General features: G+C 33.0%; 1 protein-coding gene across 6 annotated transcripts in view; it reads left to right on the top strand.

Annotated features, from left to right (window-relative positions):
• GLS (glutaminase) overlaps positions 1-17,732 on the top strand; it is an 87,579-nt gene that overhangs the window by 47,974 nt on the left and 21,873 nt on the right. The window contains exon 15 of one of the 6 annotated variants that reach the window (XM_061149128.1): positions 811-8,608. The exons of 4 other annotated variants lie outside the window; for them this stretch is intronic. In XM_061149128.1, the coding sequence (XP_061005111.1) occupies positions 811-957 (147 nt within the window). In that variant the 3' untranslated portion in view covers positions 958-8,608. Of the gene's footprint in view, positions 1-751; positions 8,609-17,732 lie in introns of those variants that run through there. One more of the 6 variants, XM_061149129.1, reaches the window with a different exon arrangement.

Raw genomic sequence — 17,732 nt, 5'->3', positions numbered from 1 at the left:
GCCTAGGACCAGAGGTTCCTCCCCATTTTTCTGCTGTTTTAGCAGTATTTTCAAGAATTGACTCTGTTAAAAGAAAACATATTGGAAAGTGCTGCATGCTATAAAGAGAAAACCTATTTCTGCTCTCAATATTTGTCAGTTATAGTCTCAAATTGAGTTTACTTTTATGTGGATGGATATGTAAGTGGAAAGGGATTATAATATTAGTGATAGGCCTTACAGAGCTTCATAGTAAGTTTTATATGTCACTATAGATGAAATATTTTTCTATAGAAAGTGTTTAATGCAGTGTTTCTGACACTGTTAAAGTGATATTTGTTTTTTATCAGTGCATTTGACTTCATATTTTTGCACATATATACTTTTTAAAGGAGTCAGGACTTAAATTTCAGGAACAAGATTTTCTTTTTGTCTTCATTGTTGTTTACTGCATTAAGGGACTTGTTTTGAATTTAAATTCCTTTGTATCCCAAGTGGAAATGTTTAGAATAAAATTACCTAACTAGACTTGAAGCTAATATGTGCGAAGCACTTAGAAGTAGAAAAAAATTTTAACACATACTAAGTAAATTTTCCTATCATTAGTTTTAAAGTAACTTTTAATAATGTATGAGAATTATGCAAAGCTGACAAAAATAGAAACTTCCATGGGCGTCAACATGAGTAACATGGAGCAAAACATCAGATGGTGGTGGGTGAAAATGCTAACAAATCTTAATAACATTCATCATTGAAAAATACCATTTTATAGCTTGGACCTTTCTTCACTCAAGTGCACTAATAAATTATGTATGTTGCTTGAACAACTAGCATTCCTTTGGACCATTGGACTATGAAAGTCTCCAACAAGAACTTGCTTTAAAAGAGACAGTATGGAAAAAAGTGTCACCTGAGTCAAATGAGGACATCTCTACAACTGTAGTATATAGAATGGAAAGTCTGGGAGAGAAAAGCTAAAGAAATGGGTTCTAGTTTCAGAATGCTCTTCATTTAACCTTTCAAACATCTTTAGTTTTTTTTGCATACTATATTTATTGAGTTTTTTGTGCTTTCAACCTTGGGTGCTGGAGCCATAAGGCTTTTTTTAAAAAATCTTTGTGTAAAGTTAATAGATTAAAAAGTGGATTTGTCAGTCTTTTAAAAAGTATAAATAAAGCAAATTTGCTTTATTTTTTTTTAATGAAAGGAAAAATTTCTTTAAATTTTTTCTTGGTGTAATTAAAATTTTAACTATATGTAGTCAAATAATCCCACTTTAAAATAATAGCAGAAATTGGTAATTTCTTGGTTCTGAAACTCACACACCGAACTCATAAATTTTATCACATTTCTTTATTTTCCAGTTTTAAAATTGATGTGGTGTCTCCAGTAGCAATATAAAGAATTTCTGTGCTAAATACAAAAGTAAAAAGACATAATTATGATTTCCAAATTATTTAATATAGCAGCAGATAGATTTGTTTTACTCTTTTATTTTGGCTTTAGATTTTTAAAAATTTATTTAAAATTTTGTTAAACACTTTAAAATATCTTTGCTTTTTCACTTTGCAACTCCTTTGTTCTGTCAGAATTGTTATGTACAGGAGTGTGTTATGTTACTAAAGCGTTCCAGCCAAAGAATTTCCGATGTAAGATAATGACATGTTTCACTGTTAAAAACCTATAATGGTTACTCAGAAGGAGCAGCAGTGAGTGTCTTCAAGTGAAATGTTTACCTGAACAGTTTTATTTTCATATTACCCACGTAACTTTTTCTGTGTTATATTTAAGTGTGAATGGTGAATTTTGGTTTTTAGCTTTTAATAATTATAATAATTTCACAAATGCTAATGAACTTTTGCGATAAATTATAATTACATCTCATAAAGCTTGTTTTATTTAAACTCTTTCAGAGTAGATAGGAAATGAATTCAGTCTGAAGGTAGAAAGTATGCTACTAAAATACCTGTTAGATTTTAATCCTTTTGTTCGGTTATAATAATGCAATATTGAGAATCAAAACTTGTTTTTAAGAGGACTATAGGTTCTACACAGCCTAAATTTGAAATAATTCACAATGTTTAAAGTCTGTCTTGGCAAAGTAATTGTAAAGTTCTGTAGGATCCTATTCATACTTCTTCCTTCCTCCATATACCTCTGTTTCTCCCCACAGTTCCCCAGAGCTTCAAGATTTTGGAGGGACAGGGATGGAGTCAGGAGGATAACTTGATAGTTTCTTAGTATCATCACCCTACATGTGGTGTAGGGTAAAGTCTAAAATAGTAATTACAGTGTAGCAAAAAATATTTTCCTGGATGGTTTAGATGCAAGTGAAAACACAGATGTAGAAAGTCTTGATTATATGAGTTTGGGAACTATGATATTAGGAAAAGAAGTTCTCTTCCAAACTTGTTTAAAAGCCTTTTGGCCCAACTGAAGTATTAAACATATTTAAAACATAATTATGCAGTAAGTTTTAGAGAATATTAGCCAAGGACTTTATGGCTAATTGTTCCTCTGATGTACAGATGCATATCCTAACTGGATGTTTCCGGTTTGGCCATTTACATGAGAGGGGTGTGTCTGCACTGTCCATACCTTTATACCTTAACTCTGCTATACCTGTGAACAGTGTCATATTAATTCACAGAGCTATTTGTGGTTTGGGGACTGAATGTCTTTAATTGGTAGTTTCCAAATAAAAGGCTCCCCTCTCCCATGCTCTAATTGTTACGTTTTACTGTTTCAATGGAGGTGGGTTTTACTTGATAAAATGAAAATTTCATGTTTAATATTGTATCCACATTTGTACAGATTTCAGAATGATGTTAATTTGTGCCACTTACTATGTTGATGAGGCTTAAATACACACCAATGGAGAAGGGTTATCTAAGCTATTCTGTTTATAGAATCCTGTTAAAGATGAGCATCCAGAAATTTTTGTTGGAAGGTATAAATGGAAGAAGAGAGAAGATATTGTGAATAGATCCTCAAACTTTACTTTTAAAAAAAAAAGAGGAAAATCTTTGCCAGGTTTAAAAACATTATTTTGATTCTTTCAGTATTTTAAATACCTTTTCAAATAAAGTTATTGAAAAGTACCCAATATTGTTGAATTTAATGTCTTATGCCATTACTGATTCTTGATATTCAAGCATTTTGAAGTTAGCATATTTGTTTTTCTTTTTTTTCCACCATTAACATTTCATTTGAAATGCATATCCTTTCTGAAATACTTTATTTTTAGCATAAATGTTGTGCATTTTATCTTAGTGTTTGGATTAATCCATTTGTGTTATTTAGCTTTCTTTTATTTGCTTTGTATATTAATGTACCTTTTATTTTCCAGTACGCCTACTTTTTGTATTGTATAATAAATTTATTTTAAGCTGATTTTATTGGTTTTTTTTTTTATAAAAGCAACTCCAGCATTTTAAGTATAACAAATGGAATTTTAACTTTAAAAGTCATGCTTTATGAAGATATAATAAAAATGCTTTATAATTTTAGTTAATTCTGAGACTAATGTGAAGAGCAACTATAGAAATACTTAAAGGCTTCATCTGATTCTCTTTTTTTAATGTAGTATAGTGTTGGTGGGTTTTTTTTTTTACTTTCGGGGAGGATGTTTTTCAATTGGTTGTATTAGAAGTATTTGAATAAAGATTTTTTTCCTAATTTTTTTTTTTTTGTTGTTTTTCCACTTAACAACTTAGGGAAAAAAGCTCTTCTCCATTTACAGAATCTTTCTGCTTTCTGAGCAAGAACATCACTGATTCACTATGTAATTGTTGCTTTATCAGTTGTCCAGAATAGGAGAAATGTTGCTAAAATCAAAGTATTATTGCGTTAGAATAGAATTGTAAACCTCAGTAGAATTTATATTGAGTAGAAAAACTATAAAATTGAAATTCACCTTAACTACTTTTTAAGAAATTTAATTTTCAGAAGGAACTTAGTATAGTTCTACAGCATGGTCCAAATTATAAAGTATGTGCATTGTAGGTCAGATACAGTACTTTTAAGTTATTGTTTGATGAAATTTTCCATTCATATCCAGAGAAATATCCCATTGGTGGAGTTTTTAAAACTGCTTGAAGGGGAAATACTGTTGTTTATAGGAATTTCTATTTATCTGTGGGATTTTTTCCATAGTGTTCTTTTGGGACTAGTAAATAGGGAGTTCCATTGTCATGTTATATTCAGTTTGTAAGTTTGTGATCACTAGCTTTTAAAGATACCTTTGGGATTGTTTTGTTGGTGTTTTTAGTCCCTTTGAAACAGGTAACTCAGCTTGGTCTGAAAGTATAGTTTTATAGGCATGTATGTGTATGGAAAGAACCACTGAATATATACTGATATTGTCAGTCTGTATCATGATAATTTATATAAATGTATGTGAACGTGTATCTATATATTTATCTGTCTTTATCCATCCATTCATATTCTGAAAATCAGTAGCAGTTACTTCTACACAGTATGTCCTGTATAAATGGTTCATTGATCTAGTCTAGGTTTTGTTGTAGGAGAACTTTGAATTTTTGCTGACCCAGAACTTATAAAATATAGCATCTTTTACTTGTTTCAGTTTACCTTTAAAGATATGTGGTTTCTGTTTTGCTCCCATTCACTACTAGCACTATCAGAGAGGAGAATAGTGATATTGGAGAACTCCACAAAAAGGAAAGCAAGAACATCAGATTTCATGTGGAAGCTGACTTTAGTTTCCAAAATTATTATATGGAAGGATTGTATACAACTTAAATAATGGACTTCTTAGTTACAACAGTTTACTCTATGGAATAATTTTATTCCAAATCTTGTGCACAATTTTTAGTTTTTTAACGAGTAACATGCTTTCTGTTCAGTTCCTCCTTTATCATAAATGTAATATTTAATTAAAGCCAGATGAATTGGAGGTGGGGCTTGTTAATGATTCATCATGGCCCATCCCTCCGATTTTTACTCAGATTTTTTCAGAGTAGACTTTTGTCCATTCACTGTCATGTAGTTCAAAGCCAAAATTATGCATGAACGTAGATTCAAGTATATCAAGTTCATCCACTTTTATTTTAAATTGTCACACAGTTAACATTTGTTTTCTACACTGTTTAGAAATGGAGGGAATTTAATTGGACTAAGATTCTTTTATTCCTTTTCTCCCTCTCTCTGCCCCAGTTGTAGTTTATTAATGTGTAATAGCACACAGTGCACATTGAAGAAGTTTAGGAACATACTGAACTTCCCTGGTGGCTCAGATGGTAAAGAATCCACCTGCAATGCGGGAAGGCTGGGTTTGATACCTGGGTTGGGAAGATTCCCTGGAGAAGAGAAGGGCAGGAATTAAACTGTCTTAGTCTGGAATTCTACTTTTAAAAATACTGTAAATCTAGGACAAAATCTGTCCAGTATAAAACAGAGCTCGCAAAACTTGATTAGTTTTTGGAGTCCTTAAATAGTAATGGAAAAGGTACTTACTTAAAAAAAATATTAAATAGACTGATGTAAGTATTTAATGAATTGATTCTCTTCCTGTAGTTTTAAAATGTTCCTTTCTAAATTTATGTTTTGTGAGCATATGAAAGGAGGTTTAAGGTTGATTTAGTTTACCCTAAGTGTTTTGTAGATTGTTTATCCTAGTAATTTTAATAAGTTGTAGCTATAGAGATTTTTAGTATATGTAAAATATGTAAAACCAGTGTTGATCATAACTTTTGTAATGGTTTCCTAATCCATTTATCTTTAATTAAAATGAATAGACTACTAATTAGCACTTGGCACATTACATTTTTGTTATTTTGGGCGTAATACACAAAACACTTCTTGTTGGGAACTGTTAGGTTTGGTTACATTAAAAAAAAAAAAATGAACAGGTAATGATCCTTGATTCCAAGTACTTTAATGAACTTGTAAGCAGTCCAGTATGGAGGTTCAAAGGAAAGAATAATGAAATGACAAATTCTGGCAATTGATCTCATAATGTTGGTGTTATTGTTAGACTTTTAACTTTAAATTTCATTTACTAATTTGGAAGTATTTTAGTTATGATCTCAGTGGTAAAGAACAATTTTGGTATACTTAAGTCAAATTTTAATGTCTGAGGATCTTATTTTTCTGGACATAGTATTATCAAAAAAGAATGATTATTATTTCATCAAGTATTTACCTTGCTAAAATATTTTCAATCCTAATGTCTCAGCTTGTTGAAATTACCTATTTGGAAGGCTTAGCTTTTAAAAGGAAAAATTCTTACCTGAAACAGTTTTAAATTTCTATTTATTATATTTCTGGAGTTTTTTATATAGTGAAATTCTCTCCTGCCTAACAATTCTACTTGAAACTCTTAGTTATAATTTTAATTCATATCCTATAAACAGCTGAAGAATTTCTTTTATTTTTAAAATACAATTCAGCTGTTCTAGGTCTTTGTTCTTTCATTTACTATAGTCTAGTAATTTATTAGAATCACATGGTTGAGCTAGAAAGGACTCTTGAAGGTTATCTACCTCAAACTCCCATTCCTCCCAGCCCTCTTTTCCAGGTAGCACCTTGCTTTCTCAATTAGCACATTTACCTTCTTTGATAGGGTTGGTTTATTTTATGTATTTTGGGACAGCCTTTTATTTGTTGGGTATTTTTATCCTATGTGTATGTGCACGCACATGCACACTAAATCGCTTCAGTTGTGTCTGACTCTTTGTGACCCTATGGACTGTAGCCCACCAGACTTCTCTGTTCATGGAATTCTCCAGGTATAATTGGCAGTACTGGTTAATATGATTGTAAGTTATTTGGCAAACTAATCATCCCATCACTGTTTATTAAAATGAATTGTATTTTTCTAGTATATAGTTATATGATGCATTTATAAAGACTAATAAAGCTAGAAATGTATGTCACAATTATACAGTAGTTCTAAAAATAAATCATGACCCCAGAATCTTTGAAAGAAACTAAAGGATAACAGAAATGTTACTCTAAAAAATAAATGTTACACCCTTGGCTTTTTAAAATAAATTCCTTTGAGATTAGGCTAAATATATAAGTTAAAAAAGGTTTTTCAAGTAGTGAAAAGGTTATTGGAGTTCCAAAAATATGTTTTCTGGAAATTTTTTTTTTCCAGTTAACTTTTCCCAGCACATACTGTACAAAATACCTAGCTAGTTCCATTGTTTCTGCTTTGGTTTTTTGAGTGGCTTCAGAAAAAGGCTCCCTGTTTGCCTATTACTTTATTGTGTGTATTATACTCAGTATCAATATATTTCATAGTTCTGGGATTTTTTTTTTTTATGAAGGATATATATATTGCTGTTCTTGAAGTGCATTAATTTTTTTAAAGAGTTGATTTAAATGTTAAAACTTTATTACTATTCTTAAAAAAAAAAAAAGTTTCTTCTCAAAATTTAAACTTGCCTAGGAAACTCTTCTCCCCCCAAGTTTGTATAAGTGAGAACCTGAACTTTTAAGAGACTGACTCATTCAGTATAAGCTTGCTTGTATTGAATGCTTGCTTTCACATTATATCTATTAAATTAGAATGATGCTGAAATACTAACATTAGTTATGCATATATAACTATTCATGCTTGGGTATTCCATTGTAAGATCCGAATTAAAATCATGATCTTCGGTCTCTTGTTAAACTTTTCCTTAGCTTCAAATGACTAGTTTTCTTTATGTTGTGTGTGCCTTTCATAAGTCATCACTAAGGATCACTACAATTCGTCCTTTAAGGGGATAACATAAAACTTAAGTCTTTTATCCATTAAGGGAGATTAATGATGTATAGAATTATATCAGTTATTAATTGAATTACATCCAAGGTCTGTTTTGTTTTTTCTTGTAGTCTCTCAAAATTAAAGAATCCTAATTGAAAAACTCAAAATCTGTTAATCTTGAGTATTGTTTCTCTTTCATCCTTTCCTAACGTAACTCATTTTGGCCTTAAAATGAGATAACTGTAAAAACTATATCAGAGTTGCTCATAAAATGGGCTTTCATTTTCAAACCTTCTTATTGCTGGTAGGTTAATTTCCAAATCTTTTCATGTTGTTAGCATTTGTCACTCTACTTTTATTTTCTTTAAAATGTTATTTTTAAAAATTCACAATTGATAAAGTATAAACTTATCAATATGATATAACTTTTTGGTAATTTATTTTACAATTGACTTTGAATACATGCATCTGTGGGTCCAGGTCTGTGTAGAAGATTTATAATTTAAATACAGAAATGAACTAAATATTTTCTGCTTTGAGTTGAAATGAATATATGTTACAGTTTCTGCAGAATGGAACTTTATTGATATCCTTTGAAGTTGTAGGACAAATGATTTTGTTAAAATTCTTTTGACTAATACCATTAACCCACTTTAATCACACCAATAAAATATTTCTGCCATTAAAATGTTTCCTCTTTTTACCTGAAAGAGAAACTTCAGAGAACAGTTTTCATGATGCAGGAAGTAGAGCTTAACTTTCTATTACCTGTTGTTGAAGTGTTTCAACTAAAGCGTGCTGTTACAATAGTCTCTGTATGACATTTTTTCTTTTTCACCTAAAGGAGAAACAAGGGAGAAAAAACTAATTGCAGTGTTTTTAGCCAAGTAATAAAAACTGGAGAAGCTTTCATTTTTGTCTCTGTTGTGCAATTTTATTTTATAGCCACCGTATATATCTGCCACAGAATCATCACTGTTATTTATTTTGTATCCCTTACATGTTGGACTTTGTCCTGTAATGATCTGCTTGCTTTCATGTTAGTATAGATTTACCATGTGTGCAGGGGCTTTTGGATATAGAGCTGCTATTGAGCTGCTGTTGTTTGCATACTGTGTTTTGTAGGTTTTGCTATGCAAAAGTTCTCACTGCCATTGTGAGGCTTAGAATTTTGTGTTAGTTAAGAATTTGGGATCCTCTGCAGAAGTTTTTGATAATTGAAACTTATGGTTTACCTAGCATTTTTTTACTTAAAAAACATCATTGAGTGCTGGTCAGTTAGTTGGGCATACGATTCAAGTGGGTAGCCTGATTTGATATTCTGTGGGCATGAATTTTGAGTTTTGATTTGCTTTTTTCATATTTACACACACACTGTTCAGGCAGTATGTTAGGTGTTAGAGATGCTGCTCTAAGAGGCAAGGTTCTTCTCCCTATGATGACCACAATCTGTAGAAGCAGGGAGGCTGCCTCCATTCTATAACTCTAGGATTGACAGTGCAGAGTTTTCTGTGCTATATATGAGCAAGCACATTAAACATCACTGGCATCTAAATATTCTTGAGCCCCCAAACCAACTTCTAGAACATTTCAGATTTTCAGTTTATCTATTGTATGTTTTGGCTCATGTACAAGGAGAAAAATAAAATAGCCAACATTTTGATTTCACTGTCAGCTTTTTTTCAGTGAGTAAGGCTGAATGGCATCACCGACTCGATGGGCATGAGTTTGAGTAAACTCCAGGAGTTTGTGATGGACAGGGAGGCCTGGCGTGCTGCGATTCATGGGTTCGCAAAGAATCGGACAGAGCTGAGCGACTGAACTGAACTGAACTGAATGATTATAGATGTTGACTTGTCTATAAATAATGCCAAATGAGTTTGACATACAATTTTAAGGCTCAAGTCTAATATAGGTAAAGGAGATTTTTGTATATTGACTCAGTCTACCACTTATTTTCTAGTATTCTTTAAAAATCTCAATTATTTTCACTTTGATCAGTTAATAAAATTCACCCTTCAAATCTTGACATCCACTTAAAAGTATGATTATCTGTTAACCCACTCCTACCAAATAGATGACTAAATGTAAGCATAAGAGTCTAAACACATGAATATTTTTAAAGTTCACTTTAAAACCATCTCATTAAGCTTCTTGTTGACTGTATATGTTCAGCAGAATATGTCACTAGGAGAAAGGACTGGTTTAGACTCTGAAGTAATAACCTGTGTTCCTTCTAATCAGAAAACTCTACAGTAGCTATGTTCATTAAGTTACCTGCTGGCTACAATGCACAAAAGTGAACAGGTTTTACAGGATTTGGGCCCAAGTCTAGTGACCATGTTGTAATTAATTTCGCCCTAGACAGCTTCTTTTGTAGAGATGCAGTGAAAAGGGAAGAAGGCGGGTACTACCAGAGAAGTTTGAAAGTGTTTTACAGATAACATACAAAATAGGTGCAAAAGTTTATTCTTTTGTTCATTTGCCTTCATGCAGTAATTATGGAGCAGCCACTACAAGCCAGGAATTGTTCTGTGTTCTGGGAAAGATCACGAGACACAATCTAATAGATCATATATACCAGGAGTTAGTATAGCAAAAAACAGCCTAGATAAGTAATTGCATAAGATAATTTCAAATAGTGTTGTATCTTCAAAAAAGAACGTATGTCACTGTTCTATCTTAGTAATTTGGAAATCTCAAACTTTGTTAAGCAAACACTCCTCAAAAAAGCTAAATAACTTCAATCTGTTTCATTACATTGTTAATTGTTGAATGAAGTAAAAACCTTACTCAGCTGTATATCTGGGAGTTAATGACCACCTGGACCACTTGACTTATTCATTGACAGACAGCTCTTATTTTTGGGGGATGTTAAAAACAAATTTTTAAGTACAGAAAGCAATAAAGAACTTCTTTAAGAGGTGATGCTGTGGTAACAGCCCATTTGCAATATTTCTACCTGATTCTGATAGACTCATTTTTTGTTCTAGAAGTTGGTTTGGGGGCTCAAGCACAATGTTTTAAAATTTTGTGTCATATTTTTGAAAAAACATAACCAGACGTATATACAGTTGACCTTTAACAACACAGGGATAAGGGGCCCTGATGCTGTTGAAAATCCACATAACAGCTTTACAGTAGACCTTCTGTGCCCTTGGTTCCCCATTCATGGATTCAACCAACTGGCAGATTCTATGATACTATATGTAGTATGTATTTATTGGGGGAAAAAAAACACAGATGTTGACCCACACAGTTCAAACTTGTGTTGTTCAAGGGTCAACTGTGTTCACCCATTTTCTCCAACCTCTGCCCCTCACCTCTTGCAACCACCAATCTGTCTTCTGTATCTATGAGCTTGTTTTTAGGTTTCAAATATGAGAAAGATCATAGTATTTGTCTATCTTTGTGTGCCTTCCTTCATGTAGTATAAAGCCCTTGAAGTCCATCTATTGTGTCTTAAATAGCAGGGTTTTCTTTTTTATGTTTCTGTAATATTCCTGTGTGTCTGCATGTGTGTGTCACAATTTTATATCCACTCATCCATTGACAGACACTGTGTTTCTGTGTTGGCTATTGTAAATAATGCCACAGTGCGTGTGGGGGTGCATATATCTTTTCAAGTCAGCACATTTTCTTCAGTAAATACCCAGAAATGGAATTGCTGGATCATATGATAGTTCTGTTTTTAATTTTTTGAATGATATCCATACTGTTCCATAGCAGCTGTGCCAATTTACACTACCACCACCAGTGCCCAAGGATTCCTTTTTCTCTGTATCCTCACCTACTTCTGTTGTTTCTAGTTTTTTTGATAATACCCTCTCTATCAGGTGTGATGTTTCATCGTGGGTTTGATTTGCATTTCCCTGATGATGATGCAGAACATAGTCTCATGTACCTCTTGGCCATCTGAATGTCTTTGGCAAAATGTCTTTTTAGATCTCATTTTTTTAATTTTTATTTTTTCAGCCATGCATTTACATGTGTTCCCCATCCTGATCCCATCCCCCCTCCCGCCTCCCTCTCCATCCCATCCCTCTGGGTCTTCCCAGTGCACCAGCCCTGAGCACTTGTCTCATGCATCCAACCTGGGCTGGTGGTCTGTTTCACCCTTGATAGTATACTTGTTTCAATGCTGTTCTCACTGAAAATCCCACCCTTGCCTTCTCCCACAGAGTCTAAAAGTCTGTTCGGTACATCTGTGTCTCTTTTTCTGTTTTGCATATAGGGTTATTGTTACATCTTTTCAAATTCCATATATATATACGTTAGTATACTGTATTGGTCTTTATCTTTCTGGCTTACTTCACTCTGTATAATGGGCTACAGTTTCATCCACCTCATTAGAACTGATTCAAATGAATTCTTTTTAATGGCTGAGTAGTATCCCATGGTGTATATGTACCACAGCTTCCTTATCCATTCATCTGCTGATGGGCATCTAGGTGGCCCATCTATGGGCATCCTGGCTATTATAAACAGTGCTGTGATGAACATTGGGGTACACGTGTATCTTTCAGAACTGGTTTCCTCAGTGTGTATGCCCAGGAGTGGGATTGCTGGGTCATATGGCAGTTCTATTTCCAGTTTTTCAATGAATCTCCGCACTGTTCTCCATAGTGGCTTTACTAGTTTGCATTCCCACCAGCAGTCTAAGAGGGTTCGCTTTTCTCCACACCCTCTCCAGCACTTATTGCTTGTAGACTTTTGGATAGCAGCCATTCTGACTGGCGTGTACTGGTACCTCATTGTGGTTTTGATTTGCATTTCTCTGATAGTGAGTGATGTTGAGCATCTTTTCATGTGTTTGTTAGCCATCTGTATGTCGTCTTTGGAGAAATGTCTGTTTAGTTCTTTGGCCCATTTTTTGATTGGGTCATTTATTTTTCTGGAATTGAGCTTCAGGAGATGCTTGTATATTTTTGAGATTAATCCTTTGTTGCTTCATTTGCTATTATTTTCTCCCAATCTGAGGGCTGTCTTTTCACCTTGCTTATAGTTTCCTTTGTTGTGCAAAAGCTTTTAAGTTTCATTAGGTCCCATTTGTTTATTTTTGCTTTTATTTCCAATATTCTGGGAGGTGAGTCATAGAGGATCTTGCTGTCATTTATGTCAGAGAGTGTTTTGCCATTGTTCTTTAGGAGTTTCATAGTTTCTGGTCTTACATTTAGATCTTTAATCCATTTTGAGTTTATTTTTGTGCATGGTGTTAGAAAGTGTTCTAGTTTCATTCTTTTACAAGTGGTTGACCAGTTTTCCCAGCACCATTTGTTAAAGAGGTTGTCTTTTTTCCATTGTATATCCTTGTCTCCTTTGTCGAAGATAAGGTGTCCGTAGGTACATGGATTTATCTCTGGGCTTTATATTTTGTTCCATTGATCTATATTTCTGTCTTTGTGCCAGTACCATACTGTCTTGATGGCTGTGGCTTTGTAGTAGAGCCTGAAGTCAGGCAGGTTGATTCCTCCAGTTCCATTCTTCTTTCTCAAGATTGCTTTGGCTATTCGAGGTTTTTTTGTATTTCCATACATATTATGAAATTATTTGTTCTAGTTCTGTGAAGAATACCGTTAGTAGCTTGATAGGGATTGCATTGAATCTATAGATTGCTTTGGGTAGTATACTCATTTTCACAATATTGATTCTTCCAATCCATGAACACGGTATATTTCTCCATCTATTTGTGTCCTCTTTGATTTCTTTCATCAGTGTTTTATAGTTTTCTATATATAGGGCTTTCATTTCTTTAGGTAGATATACTCCTAAGTATTTTATTCTTTTTGTTGCATTGGTAAATGATATTGTTTCCTTAATTTCTCTTTCTGTTTTCTCATTGTTAGTGTATAGGAATGCAAGGGATTTCTGCGTGTTAATTTTATATCCTGCAACTTTACTATATTCATTGATTAGCTCTAGTAATTTTCTGGTAGAGTCTTTAGGGTTTTCTATGTAGAAGATCATGTCATCTGCAAACAGTGAGAGTTTTACTTCTTCTTTTCCTAACTGGATTCCTTTTATTTCTTTTTCTGCTCTGATTGCTGTGGCCAAAACTTCCAACACTATGTTGAATAGTAGTAGTGAGAGTGGGCACCCTTGTCTTGTTCCTGACGTTAAGGGAAATGCTTTCAATTTTTCACCATTGAGGATACCGTTTGCTGTAGGTTTGTCATATATAGCTTTCATTATGTTGAGGTATGTTCCTTCTGTGCCTGCTTTCTAGAGAGTTTTTATCATAAATGGATGTTGAATTTTGTCAAAGGCTTTTTCTGCATCTTTTGAGAAAATCATATGGTTTTTATCTTTCAATTTGTTAATGTGGTGTATTATGTTGATTGATTTGCAGATATTAAAGAATCCTTGCATTCCTGGGATAAAGCCCACTTGGTCATGATGTATGATCTTTTTAATATGTTGTTGGATTCTGTTTGCTAGAATTTTGTTAAGGATTTTTGCATCTATGTTCATCAGTGATATTGGCCTGTAGTTTTCTTTTTTTGTGGCATCTTTGTCTGGTTTTGGTATTAGGGTGATGGTGGCCTCATAGAATGAGTTTGGAAGTTTACCTTCATCTGCAATTTTCTGGAAGAGTTTGAGTAAGATAGGTGTTAGCTCTTCTCTAAATTTTTGGTAGAATTCAGCTGTGAAGCCATCTGGTCCTGGGCTTTTGTTTGCTGGAAGATTTCTGATTACTGTTTCAATTTCTGTGCTTGTGATCAGTCTGTTAAGATCTTCTATTTCTTCCTGGTTCAGTTTTGGAAAGTTATACTTTTCTAGGAATTTGTCCATTTCTTCCAAGTTGTCCATTTTATTGGCATAGAGCTGCTGGTAGTAGTCTCTTATGATCCTTTGTATTTCAGTATTGTCTGTTGTGATCTCTCCATTTTCATTTCTAATTTTGTTGATTTGGTTCTTCCTTTGTTTCTTAATGAGTCTGGCTAACAGTTTGTCAATTTTGTTTATCTTTTCAAAAAACCAGCTTTTAGCTTTGTTCATTTTTGCTATGGTCTCTTTTGTTTCTTTTGCATTTATTTCTGCCCTAATTTTTAAGATTTCTTCCCTTCTACTAACCCTGGGGTTCTTCATTTCTTCCTTCTTTAGTTGCTTTAGGTGTAGAGCTAGGTTATTTATTTGGCTTTTTTCTTGTTTCTTGAGGTAAGCCTGTAATGCTATGAACCTTCCCCTTAGCACTGCTTTTACAGTGTCCCATAGGTTTTGGGCTGTTGTGTTTTCATTTTCATTTGTTTCTATGCATATTTTTATTTCTTTTTTGATTTCTTCTATGATTTGTTGGTTATGCAGAAGTGTGTTATTTAGCCTCCATATGTTTGAATTTTTAATAGTTTTTTTCCTGCATTTGAGATCTAGTCTTACCACATTGTGGTCAGAAAAGATGGCTGGAATGATTTCAATTTTTTTGAATTTACCAAAGCTAGATTTATGGCCCAGGATGTGATCTATTCTGGAGAAGGTTCTGTGTGCCCTTGAGAAAAAGGTGAAGTTGATTGTTTTGGTGTGAAATGTCCTATAGATATCAATTAGGTCTAGATGGTCCCTTGTGTCATTTAAAGTTTGTGTTTCCTTGTTAATTTTCTGTTTAGTTTAGATCTCATTTTTCAATTGGTTTTTTAATGTACTGTTGAATTGTATGAATTCTTTACATAATTTGGGTATTATCACACATGGTTTACAAATATTTTTTGCTATTAAGTAGTTTGTTTTTCATTTCGTTGATGGTCTCCTTTGCTCTGCAGAAGGTTTTTAATTTGAGGTAGTCTGGCTTGTTTATTTTTGCTTTTGGTGTCAGATTCAAAAAGATCACTGTCAAGACTCATGTCAAGAAGCTTAATGCTTGTTTTATTTTGGGAGTTTTATGATTTGGGGTTTTAGTTGCAAGTTTTTAATCCATGTTGAGTTCACTTTTGGGTATGGTATGTGATAATGGTCTTCTTTTATTCCTTTGCATGTAGCTGTCCAGTTTCCCTAACACCATTTATTGAAGAGACTATCCTTTCTCTATTGTGTATTTTTTTTTTTGCTCCTTTGTTGTAAATTAATTGACCATATCTGTGTGGGTTTATATCTGGGTTCTGTTCTAGTCCATTGATCTCTGTATATGTTTTTATGCCAATACCACCTGTCTTAATTAATATAGTTTTTAATATGGTTTGATATCAGGGAGTGTGATGCCTCCAGCTTTGTTTTTCTTTCTCAAGATTGCTCTGATTTTTGGGATCTTTGTGGTTCTGTGCAAATTTTAGAGGGTTTTTTTTTTTTTTTCAGTGAAAAATACCATTGGAATTTTGATAGGGATGGCATTAAGTCTGTATATTACTTTGAGAAGTGTGGACAGTTTAACAGTGTTTTAGTCCTTGAGTATGAAATAATTTTCTGTTTATTTTTTTGTGTGTTCAGTTTCTTTCATTAATCTTGTAGTTTTCAACGTATAGGTCTTTCATCTCCTTGGTTAAATTTATTCTTAGGTGTTTTATTCCTTTTGATGTAATTGGAAATGAGATTGTTTTCTTAATTTCTTTCTTTTGATAGTTTGTTACTAGTGTATAGAAATGCAACAGACTTCTCTGTATTGATTTTGTATCCTACAACTTCACTGAATTTATTAGTTCTAGCAGTTTTCTGATGGAGCTTTTTAGGGTTTTCTATGTATGTCTTCTGCAGATAGTAACAGTTTTACTCTTTTCTTTCCAGTTTGGATTTCTTGTCTTTTTCTTGTCTGTTTGCTTTGTCTAGAACTTCCAGTATGATGTTGAATAAAAATAGTGAAAGTGCACATCTTTATTTTCTTTATGATCTTAGAAGAAAAGCTTCCAACTTTTCACTATTAAGTATGGTACTAACTGTGGACTTGTCATATATGCCCTTTATTATGTTGAGGTACATTCCCCACTTTGTTGAGTTTTTTTAAAATCATAAATGGATGTTGTATTTTGTCAAATGCTTTTTCTGCATCTATTGAGATGACCATATGATTTTTATCCTTCATTTTGTTAATCTGGTGTAGCACATTGACTGGTTTGTGCATGTTGACCCATCCTTGCACCCCTGCAGTAAATCTCACATGATCACAGTATATGACCCTTTTAGTGAATTGCTAAATTTGCTTTGCTAATATTTTGTTGAGGATTTTTGCATCTGTAATCATCAAAGATACTGTTGTGTCATTTTCTTTTTTGTGATGTCTTTTGTCTGATTTTGGTATTGCGGTGATGATGGCCTTGTAAAATGAGTTTGGAGGAGTTCCCTCCTCTTCCAGATGGAAAAGATGCATTTTCAGTCCTTTTGTTTGCCTCATCTAAATGTCTGTTAGCTAAACTCAGTTTATTAAAACCTTTATAAATCCTGACTTTTCACAGAGATCAAAGTTCAGGGCTTTCATTAATCCTATTTATGTGTAATTGTTCAATGATCTGGAACTTCATTATGCAAAAATGAATGTATCTTTGTTCACATCTGCACTTGTTTTTAGTATAAAGATTTTTTTTTTTTGGAAACCAATAGAATGAGAGTGATTCAGTGTTGGGAAAAATGAAATACTCTATTATAATTTAGAGCTATTTATAGTTGTCCTTCTATATGTTTGATTTTTAGTTTAATGACAATGTTAAATGTAAGCAAAAAATCACAAAAACATGATATGTATACTAGATCATGAAGAAACAATTTTGTTATTAAAGTGTATTTGAAAAAAATAGCACCTGCCATTCCCAGTGCACTTATTCTGGCAGGTGAGTGGTAAATGAATGCATTTTCCATCTGTTTTCTCCCAGAATTGCTTTTATAATAATGTATTATGTATAATGTATTTGTACCAATAGTGTGGTACAAAAGTGGTCAGACAGTCCATTTTTTCTGTGAAGTTGCTTTCCCACTTATGTAGCTATAAGAAAGTGGCTAAGACTCTTCTGGTCTCTAGGTTTCCTCTTCAATATTGTTAGTCCCTGTTTTACTTAGTTACCAAGTAGTTTTTCATCTCTTCTCCACCAAGAATTTTGTTTTCCTCTTATGTGTGTTT

The sequence above is a fragment of the Dama dama genome, chromosome 8 (assembly GCF_033118175.1).
Source record: "Dama dama isolate Ldn47 chromosome 8, ASM3311817v1, whole genome shotgun sequence".
In the NCBI taxonomy this organism is placed as follows: domain Eukaryota; kingdom Metazoa; phylum Chordata; class Mammalia; order Artiodactyla; family Cervidae; genus Dama; species Dama dama.
The sequence above is the reverse complement of the archived record's forward strand: the minus strand, read 5'-3'. Positions and strand labels throughout refer to the sequence as shown.